Source organism: Anneissia japonica, unplaced genomic scaffold, assembly GCF_011630105.1.
Source record: "Anneissia japonica isolate Jap-2015-1 unplaced genomic scaffold, ASM1163010v1 scaffold3217_len398964_cov164, whole genome shotgun sequence".
Taxonomy (NCBI): Eukaryota; Metazoa; Echinodermata; class Crinoidea; order Comatulida; family Comatulidae; genus Anneissia; species Anneissia japonica.
In genome coordinates this window covers 81,041-92,683 of record NW_022750884.1, presented here as the reverse complement: position 1 = coordinate 92,683, position 11,643 = coordinate 81,041, and the positions used below count along the sequence as shown (strand labels likewise).

General features: G+C 35.0%; 1 protein-coding gene across 1 annotated transcript in view; it reads left to right on the top strand.

Moving 5' to 3' along the window:
* Positions 1-6,703, top strand: part of LOC117121572 (acetylcholine receptor subunit alpha-like 1) — a 32,264-nt gene extending 25,561 nt beyond the window's left edge. Inside the window, exons 4-7 of the mRNA XM_033266815.1 lie at positions 1,355-1,464; positions 2,846-3,102; positions 3,886-4,170; positions 4,905-6,703. Coding sequence (XP_033122706.1) covers positions 1,355-1,464; positions 2,846-3,102; positions 3,886-4,170; positions 4,905-5,425 — 1,173 coding nt within the window. The 3' untranslated portion in view covers positions 5,426-6,703. The remainder of the gene's footprint in view (positions 1-1,354; positions 1,465-2,845; positions 3,103-3,885; positions 4,171-4,904) is intronic.
* The last annotated feature ends 4,940 nt before the right edge of the window (positions 6,704-11,643 follow it).

Below are 11,643 nucleotides of genomic sequence, written 5' to 3'. Positions count from 1 at the left end.
GTGTGTGTGTGTGTGTGTGTGTGTGTGTGTGTGTGTGTGTGTCTACAGTAAAACAAAGGAAATTCCCAACAACCCACCATGGTTTCAAAACGTCACTATGTTTGGCAACCCAACGATTTTGTTACAGTAATTTTGTCATGCATCTGGATACTGTATACATGGATACGAGTTGCAGCGAAGTCAATAAAAAAAAAAGAAGCAATGGATGTTACGTCCCCACTGTCAGCGTGACGTTCCTTCAGATTCGTAGAATGATTTAAACAACGTACGGATATCTCTATTTTATTTTTGTATTTCTCTAGCTCTTTACCATATGTTCATGTATTCATTTATATTCATATATTTATTTGTTTGCTTGTTTTCTTTTTTTAAAATCTATTTATTCATTTATTTATTTATACATTCAATATATAATTTTTTTAAATTTTCTTTTGCTTTATTTATTTTAAGTACTTCATTTACTGAATGTGTATGGTAAATATGAATGCATCACATATGTGTATGACACCGATGATGCAAAGGTGGAGCTTCCGAGCGGAATACATTGATTGATTAGTTGATGTATATAAATTAGTATTTTGATTTGACGGTAATCTTTCACATGTGGAAGTGATTATGATCTTATGGCCGTGTTCCTAAGATGATAACTACGTTTCATGTAGCACGTGTGACTATTATCGAACTATAGATCCTATATTATTTATACAATATAGGATCTGTGATCTAACATTACACGGTTTCGAAACATTTTGTAATTTCGCCTTAGACTTGCTCTCTGGTTTTTGCGTTAATTAAATCTAATATAAATCATATACAATAAAATAGGAGCCGCCATGATTTGCTCGACGAGAGCGTAAGTAAATGGGCTTGGTCGGGCATCGCTGAAAACACAAAAATCAGCTATTAAACATTGTTGTTGTTTCCAGTATTTTTTTTTTTTTTTTGCCTTTTAATACATACGGCTCCCTCCTTACCCACCCATCATGTTTTTAAAGCAAATTTTTTCTTAATTGTATGCGCATTGTGAAACCTGTCCAACCTATTGACATGAAGTCTGATTTGCTAAAAGTAGGCTTTACTATGTGCTTGCTTGCATTTCATCAATGCACGTGTTTGCGTATTTTTAACACTGTCGTCCTTAGCAACAATATCCAAGGGGCGGGGCTTAGTGGAGAGGCCCATCGTACACACACTTGCTACCCTTTCGTGCTGTAAACGCTATGTCTTTGCTTGCTTTTTTCAAACGAACCGTAATATATTGCAGTTTTGTTTTAAGGGAATTATTGGCCTTTTCTTTTAGAATAATAATTTGTTAAATAATGATTTGAATAATGTTCTAATGGACTAATTTCAGCGATGGAAAGACGAATACCTTACCTGGAATTCCAGTGATTATGACGGTTTGGACGTAATTCGAGTTCCAGCAAGCAAAGTGTGGCTTCCAGATACAATACTATACAACACGTAAGATTAAGATAGTCAGGATTTGTTTGTCATTCGGGGGGATATTAGGGAGTTTTCGCAACCTTACGAAAATGATAACGAATACGAATGGCATCATCTTCATTATCGTCATTTGTGCCTAAAGAATTCTTGAAAATACATATAAGAGCTGAATATGATCGTTGATTCGTGTAAAAAGCATGGGTGACCTACGGTGTGATAGGCCTAGATATGCTACTGTAGGGGTGGATTGACTAAACATTTGCTGACTTAGCCGTATAGGTTATCGTTTTTGTAAGCTTGGGAAACATAAATTCTAATACAACATTTTTTGAACAACCGTCTCGTCTTAATAACCATAGGAAATTTCAAACTGTTTTTCTCGCTCACTGATGTGATTTTGCTCTTCTACATCGTAACTGGAGCCGAAAACTTGTTCAGCACTAAACAGCAACGTTGAGTTTAATGTAGTTCCATTTACCGAAAATTAGTGTCGTTAAAATTTACCAATTTGATTTAGACCTAATTGCTAACTTTTTAAAAAGCGGCTCTAGGATAGTTCAATAATCGCATCTCATGAATTGTTGAAAAAAAACTTCTAATTATATATCACTTAGAAATATTTTGATTGAGAAATAATTTTAAATACCGTTCTCGTGGTTAATAATTGTTTAGATGCCTTTATTATTATGTTTATCGTAATTAAACTATTCCAATAAAGATGTTGAGAATGGATTGAAAGATGGTATAAAACACATTTTCAAATGTGTTCATATTTAGAATTTAACAAAATGGAGTGTCACAACTTTACATAGATATATTCGATACTGAACATCAATTTAGTTTTCTTTGTTAATTATTATACGTTTTCAGGTTTTGGTATTTTGGTGCAATTGGTTTAGATTTTCAAAAAAGAATTTGTGACAAAACCAAGTCAAACCAATCAATCCTCGCATTTAGTGTTTCAGAGATAATGGCCAAAACATGTTGGAATGTCCACATTTTCGAAATCTGCTTCAATAAACTACACTTTATTATGTCTATACATCATGCTTTGTTGATATTTTCCCCGTTTTCACGTTAAAACAACATTTTTTAATTTAGTTATGGTCTCTGCTTGAGAAATGTCCGAAATTTTAAAGTTGTTAAGGTTGATTTCAGTCAAATACTGTTCTTTAAACAGCGGTATGTTTAAGCTCTTAACTTAATAACGAAATGTCGGATTTAAACAATTATTTTCCATTTTATAACTTTCATTTCAATGCTGAACCCTTGAGTGACTGGTTTAGTTTGTATTTTCCACATTTCAACAAAAAAAAAAAAAAAAAAACATGGACATAAATTGGCTATGTTATACTTGTTTGTATTACATCAAATTCTTTTTCCCCCCTATGGGTTCCAGTCGTGACGAGAGTTCTAATGAACCGTTTATGACCGTAACGACAAATGTAATTGTGACGAACGATGGCAACGTCGATTGGAGTGCGCCCCTTACGATTAAGAGTCATTGTTCAGTTGACGTCTACCTTTACCCATTTGATAAACAAGACTGTCGTTTGAAGTTTGGATCGTGGCAGCACGATACTCGGTATATTGACTACTTCAACTTGACGTCAGATGCGTCGAACTATGAGGATAATGGTGAATGGCAAACGTTGAGTATGTTAATTTTTTTTAAATTATTTTTAGTTAATACTGTATTGAAAATGAACATTGAAAATTGCGATTATTCACTCCAAAATTGATTCTAGAAAGTTAGAAATTAAAAAACTGGGTAAAAATAAAAATCAACTTTTATTTTAAAAAACTCAGAGCAGTCTCACGGCTAACTTGCAATTACTCATGCAGAGGATACAGATGTTATATGAATAATGCAGATATTATAGATTTAGACGGCGACGATTGGTCATTTTTTGTCATTTTCTTTCTCAGCCTGTATGATACACAAGCCAATGTATGTAACAATAACAACTCTGGCAAGGACGATTTCGACGGCGATGACAACAATGACGATGACAATGATAATAATTAATAATATTAATGATTATTATGATGATGATGATGATAATATTAATAAATACTGGTAATTGCTTGACTGATTCATTATACATTGTGCGCATTATTATTGGTATTTCGAAATAGTCATTAGTTATTTTATCATTAATTATAATAAATAAAAGTGTTTTTTTTTTAATTTGCTTGATTGTCGTAGCTTTCGCTGTCATTTGACAGATTCATAATTTGTGGCTTACTTAGTCACAAGACCACTTCGGGTGGAATAACCTGTTAGCTGATAAAGGTTTCGAGATGACAATGAAGGCTACAACTAGCAAATAACTTGCATTTTGAAAGGCAACTTTTATTTATTATGCAATCAACAAAAGTCAAGTATCAACATCCATTCTGCCAATTATAACTCCTTTATTTTTTATTAAAACACAGAAATGACCAACACGAAGGAGTTGGAGAGTTTTACTTGTTGCCCGGGTAAGACGTACGCCAGCGTGACGTTTAAACTGGAGATCAAACGGCTTCCTCTGTTTTATTTTGTTAATCTTGTCGTTCCATGCCTGCTGATATCTGCAATGTCATTGGTCGGATTTCTTTTACCATGTAACTCAGGAGAAAAAGTGTCGCTTGGTATCACCGTACTTTTGTCATTAACAGTGTTTATGTTGGTTGTAGCTGAAAACATGCCGGCAACTGGTAATGATATTCCGCTACTCTGTAAGTCATCGCTTTTTCTCTTTTTTCATAATGCTTAATTAAATTTTAGAACGTCTAGACTGCGTAATTTTTATGCCATCTAAAATGTAAATTCAGAATACAGAATTAGGCTAACATTAAATATAAATAATGCAATAGGCTATTACCAGTACGATACCATCCCACATCCCCGCGTGTCATGTCTTTCCTTCTATGTGATCCATCACCTCATTCTTATCAAAGCTCCGCCGGCGAATTTACATGGAAAGCAGAGTAGAAATTCAATCGAAATCACTCTTTCATGTGTATATTAATAAATATTTTTGCTTCGCAAGAATAGTTCGCTACGTAGAATAACCGGCTAAATCGACTGTGACGTGCCGCGAAGTAGAGTCTCATTAATCACGCTGCTGAAGCAGATCTTTAGATTGACTGTAAGCGCTACTGTGTGATGTCAGCTCGGCAGAGAACTCACAAGGCATTACTTATGTCCCCTATGGATTTTTAATTATGGTCGTTAGAGTCTGAATATCATAATAAAAGTATCATCTGATCTGTTTCATGATCAATTTATTTTAGATGGCAATAATTATGCGTTTTATTTTATAGCCCCAGATGCCCTTTAAATCCCGTTATTTTACTATACCGTAGCAGACTACCGTATTCCTTTTTGTATAGGGCAAGTTATTCTCTCTTTAAAAAAAAAATGATAATGCCTTTTAGACCATCTTACATATTTCTATTCCTTTTTTCAGCTCGATTTTATATTATCACAATAATGTTAGTTTCGATTTCTACAATAATGACTGTATTTGTATTGAACTGTCATCATCGACAAAGCCCGTTGCCAAGATGGATGCAAATAGTGTTCTTACAATTTCTCGCGCGCACTTTATGTCTTCATGTGCACGTATCCAATATTCAGCGAAGCAACTCCAAACGCAACTACGAACCAATAACTCAAACTATTTACACGGATATGGACATGGGCCCCCATGATGACCCGATTGATATGGCATCCAGAGAGAAGCGTTTAAATGGGACGCGTAATATACGACTTTCAGCGCTGGATGCGTCAACGGACCCGATGTGTCGTGAAATGTTGCGCCATCTACGTTTCTTAGTTGATCATTTTTCAGAGAAAGAGAAAACCGACCAGCTGATAAGCGACTGGCAGTTAGTAGCCAGTGTTCTTGATAGATTTTTTATGTGGATATACATCGTCTGCATCGTTATCATCGATGCGGTTATTTTCACACAAATGCTTAACGCCTAAAAACTACAATTAGGAGGATGAGTGTATAAAAGAGTTTTTCTTTGTTAATCAAGCAGAAAAAATATATTAAAGTGTCAATGTCATAGGCTAACTTCTTGTGTCAATGAACCAACAATCATACCTCTGTGTTTTTAACACTATAAACTCTCTGTTTTGTTTTGATTGGTTGCCATTTAAAAAGGTATTTTGACTTCAGCTCACATTATGACGTCATTAGGGCTGTACATTAAAATACTGGATCTAGATAGAATACTGCATTTATTCATTTATTTATTTATTAACATATTTAAAATCTTCCATTATTATTATTATTACTGTTAATATTATTACTACTGTATTGTTATTATTATTAACTTAAATAACACCAAAAACGATGAACTTCAACATTTTAGACCAAGAAAGTAGATTATTAAATGTGTATATAAGTGTAAAAGATGTTTTCCAAAAGACTACTGAAAATAGACGCATCGTATGACCTGACGAATTATACAAAGAAATAGATATCAAAAGCCAAAAGAGCCGGTTGCCAGGGATGTTAGAATGAGTAATTTTAAAAGGGTGTCTTTTTATTATCATAATAATGATAAAAAATTAATAGTGATTGACGTATTCTGCATAAAGTAAATTGTAAATAATTATGAAAAATGTTATTTGTTGACGTCTATAATAATCAATTATTGTCATTGTATTCACGTGACGTCGAGTTGACAGGGAGTCCGAATTTATCTTCTCAAGCTTAATTACTTCCTACTTTACATGTACACATTGCGCGTCGCACGACGGTGCTCGCGCGACTGTCGACCGAAGAATCGGCTCCGCTCACTGTGAGCGCTTGGCGACGCCGTCTGCTGATTGTGAAGGCAGACTGAGCTTTATCCTGTAGTTGCGGCGTACGTAAGGCACATATCAAATCCATGCACCTTTGGGACATGGCATTTTTAACACTGATAATAAGTGTTGCAATCAGTTCTGTTACGTGAACAAATTGCTGCCAGTACACGAATCGTTTGTATAACCAGGCTCCATGTATAGTGTTAAAATACAGTAAGTGTAATTATTGTCATGTTGAATCAGTAACATGTGTATGATTATTTGATTTCTTAATGCCACAAGTTTGTCAAGTCCAGTAACGATAAATAAATAAGTTACTGTTTCCATGTATTATAATAATGGTTGTGAGTTTCAATACCAGTTAGGTGTTTATTGTTCGATTTGGTAAAACATGGTACAAAATGTTTTTGTCAAAATATTTTCAATAAAATTGGAAGAAGTCTGAAACGTAGCATCGATCGATTTTTAAGAGTGTGATTTAAACTACCATGTCATTTAGGTCTATAACTTTAAAAGTTTGTAGTTGCAAACCAAAGAGGTGATATTCGATCCCATATTCGATGGTTCCCGACGACATTCATACTGTTCAGTTTTGGTGCGTTTTTGATGGCATGATGAGCGCCCTCAATTGTCTGTTTAAGACTTGAAAATTATATTCGTCCATTATCATCTTGTTCTAATATCTCAAAATAGGCCCCACTTCGATTAAAGACCACTTACTGTGGCCCTACATCCACAATTGTTTTTATCTTTATTAGGCACTATACTAATTAGTCATCAAAGCTGACAAAGACCATGGAAACCCCGGTCCCAAAATGGTATTTAATTGGAGGGAGACCTGTATTTTACTTTTTGTTGCCATATTAATCGTCTCGGCTGCAATAGGATATTCTACTTCGTAAAAAAAAAAGACAAAAAACGTCGGTTACATTCACAAAAACACACTGTCACTAATATACAGTATCATCATTTCAAAGTTTTATATATTTTTTTTCACTTTACTTTTAAAGAAACAATATAATTTCAAATTAGACCTAACAACAATAGAAGTCAATCATATCCGCAAGGAAACTCAATATATTTTGACAAATCTAGCAGCAAGAAAAAAGAGGATTCCATTTGCTTGTCAATTAAAAACGGTTCAACAATCTCACCAGTCTGTGCCACGGGAGTGTGGATTCAAATACTCAATTTAGGGAGATGTACATTGTGGAGGAAAAACTTGTAAACTACCGTACGCTGTCTTGTTAAAGGCTATATTAAATAGTTGTGTCGTGTTTTGAATTACAGTATTGTTTTATTGTGATGTACTTATACTGTAAGTATGACAAGCCTCGACGTTGATGATGATTGTCAGGATAAAATAAAATTGTACAAACACAAATTTCTTATCATAAATTGATGAGGGTTTGTTATGATGATTATGATGATGAAGCTGATGATTATGATGATAATGATGATGACGACATGATGATAGCGATGATGATAATGAAGCTGATGATGATAATGATAGGCCTAATGATTATAGTGAAGATGATGATTATAAGGATAGTGGTAATTATGACTATAATCAGTACCACAAATGCTCGAATAAGCGTCGCGGCGCTTTTAACATTTCTGCAGGTTTCAGTGTGGCGCTTATTCGAGAGCGGTGCTAATAAAAAAAATATTGGGCGTGGCGCTTTCATGCCCGTACCTATGATACCTATTTCACATTATTCGTAGTTCAGTAGGTCTATCATAGGTCCTATCATCGTAAACAAACGTTTGTAAAGAAATGCTTGTGTCTTCATTGAGTTATTCATTTTAACACTGTATATTGTATTTAAATCCTTGTTTCATTACGAACAGTATTGACAGTACTCTCGATTAAGCGCCGCAGCGATTATGGTGCCATAGGCGGATCCAGCCTGCCAGAAAAGGAGGGGGGGGGGGCGCAGCCTGCGAGCGAAGCGAGCAGCCTTTGGCTGGGGCCAGGGGGCCGCCCAAGGCCCCCAGCGAGGTCCAGGGGCAGAGTCCCTGGTGAGGGTGCAAGGAATATGAGTTTGCAATAAGTCAATTTTTACTATCTAGCATGGTAGTTTTCAGTAACAAATAAAAAAGAAAAAAAAGAAAAAAGGTGCATGTCTTTTAAAAGAAATTTTAATATTCAGGGTAGCCGCAATATGCAACTATAAAATGTGTCATTAAAATAATAATTCATCTACTCGCAGCTGTGAAAATTCAAGGTTTTCCCCTCTTGAAACGAAAACGGTCAGGAAAATTTTTCTCATGTCTTATTTTATGTGTGTTTACATACATAAACAAATTGAGTACCGTAATTGCATACGATATTTTTTTCCATTAATCAATAAATTCCGAAAAAGAAAGGGGGGTCCGGGGGTTCTCCTCGGGAAAATTTTGATTCTTAGAAGGCGGGAAATAAGCTTTCCCGACTTCTGAGGTGTCTTTTAATTACTTTTTATTTCTTCAAAATTCAATTTTTTCCCCTCTTGAAAATGATTTAATGAATCAATGAATTCCGAGAAAAAGGGTGTCCGGGTTACCCCGGAAATATTTCGATTTCTAGAATGCGGAAAATGAGCTTTCCTGACTTCTGAAATGTCTTTTAAATGACTTTTTAAGTTCTTCAAAATTTAAGGTTTTTCCCTCTTGAAAACGGTCAGGTAAATTTTCTCATGTCTTATTTTATGTGTGTATACATACATAAATAAATTAGTTGCACGCCTATTCCTTTTTCCATGAATCGATAAATCCAAAAAAGAAAGGGTGGTCCGGGGATTATCCTCTGGGAAAATTTTAAATCCTAGATGGCAGGAAATAAGCTTTCCCGACACTGGAAGTGTGTTTTAACGAAGGGCCCAGAAATCAATTAAGCCAATCAGCTGCTGAATGTATAGGTCTCAAGTCACTCACCCCAATGGTGATAAATCGTGCTTTATTTAGGCTAGCTAGGCTAGGGTAGGCCTAGCCTAGCCTAGATGAGACCATAGCGCCCCGCCTGGGCCTAGGCTAGCCTACCTACAGCATTGAAGATCACCAGTGTTTAATTATTGAATATAAAAGTTCTATTGAATTAAAATATATTGAATTAAAATATTCTACCAGATTGAACGATCAAACTATCATCTGGTGGAGAGCTGAAAACTAGCTACAGTGTACTTTTGGGCTGTGATACCTTAAGTGCAGGGATCGTCTCAATAATTCCGAATTTCCGGTGCGGCGCATATTCGAGAGCGGAGTTTATTCGAGCATATTAATAGGTCCATGATTCGAGCATACGGTAGTAAATGGATAGTGATATCTTTATTAATAGGTCCATGCTTTAACAGTACAGTAATTCTAAAACAAGTCTGTAGCTCATCACTAGAGGGCGTGATGCACGATTATTTCAGTTCAGCTTTTAGCTTTTCAGAACTAAAATTCCTGATTAATGATTTAATATAATAAAAATTATTCATATATTTCGGCAAATGATCGATGGAGGTTGACAACTAGAAAAAAACAGTTTGTTTGGTAATATCAGATCGGTATAAAAATATAACTACACAATATTAAGACACTATAAGCCCTGATGATGAATCCCGACACGATGGCGTGCATATTTTCGATACTTGGAGTATTATACTATCTTATCTGAGATTAATCAGTGGACTTTGATAAGCCCTTAGTACTTGACGTTTCAGCAACCATCATTGTAGCCTGCACATTGTGTTATCAGCTTTTGGCCATAGGTGACGACTATCAGTGATGAGGTCACTAGTGAGCGACTAACGAACATTTTATGAACACTGAATTAGCAGATACAAAGTTTAGAAAATATATGTTTATTTTAAATTGTCAATTCAACCTTCTCTTTGGAACTGCCATCTTGAAAAAATATATATAGTCACTCGTCTTGTGTGTGTGCTCCTTATATAGTTACATGTAGTAGGCTACTCTCGTAAAAAATATACTTTCTATTTTAAGCTCAACTTTTTTCAGATGTCATCCAAGAGCGTCTAGCCGTCAACTAATTCCAAAAAAATCTCGGGAAGGGGTGGCTTCTTTCTAAACCCATGATCAAGGAGGGACGGGGGCCACGTTCTAAAATATTGTTAAGGGGGTGGGGGTTGGTCCCTTACTTTTCGTCCGCAATGTAATAAGATGCCTGGAAATTGTTGAAATGAACTGCATAAATAACCCAGGTTTTAACGAAAGTGTGTTGTACAACCGGTACTCTATCTCTGCCCACAAACATCTGAATTGGGCCTTCTTATAATACACGGCTCTTGTGCGCGTGCCTTTGTTATAATTTAAAGAAGTATGAGAAAAAGTGTACTTGTAATAATAAAAATAATTAGATTGGTTTTCGGCACATGGTAAAGTAAATTAAAAATACATCAATGACAATTGAGTTTTATTTTCAATGGAACATCACGGCGTTTATTGATCGATGATGATGAATTTTATTATAAAAGAGTGTCATTTTCAACTTGAAACATGATGAAACTACTGCCTCTTTTACTGAGGAAAAAGCTAATTTATTTAATACATATTTTATAGTTCTGTATTGAACAGTGTTCCAAAAAGTCTATTTATACTGCAGACCTTCTAGATGTATCTACTTTCAATATTGATATTTTACGCATCGAAACACTTTTACGTGAAATAGATGTAAAAAAGTCATCTGGTAGTGATATCACTAAACTTGGTACTCCTGCCATCTGTCAACCGCTGTGTAGGCCCTATGCTTTTTAACTGGTCACCTAGTGAAGGTACTTTTCCTAGAGCATGGAAAATGGCCAATATACCCCAGCCACCCAACACCTCCCCCAACCCCAACAGCAATAAGTTGTAAGAAGATGGAAAAAACAAGAAGTATAATATGTTTGTGAAGAGCTACATGAGTAATTCATTATGCTAATTATGCCTAAATTTAGCCACCAAATCATATTTTAAACGAACACCATAAATAATGTTAAATTGGGAAGTAGTTTGAAAGACGTCCTGATAATTGTTTTATATTTTAATTTTCTAGTAATAAGAAATTCGTCAGAGCTTCAATACGTTCTAGACGTATTATGCTCTAACACTTACATACTATTTTAATATACGTGAGGTAACCTTTTCGATTCCAGAGAACTCTAACATTTGTACAGATTGTTTTACCATGATTACATGGCCCTTTGCCTTCCCCTACGAACGTTCCACTTTAGTGACTGTTAAATACTATGCGAATTTATACAGTAATAATTCTATAAACGTTTATTATTAATACACACTGTTTTATGTTTAAAAGGCCGAATTACTGTACTTGGCACACTTTTTAAGTGTAACTATAAATTATTCTTCCTAACATTTTTAGTTTATAGTCTATCCATTCAAAGTTTGAACAGCTTAGACTA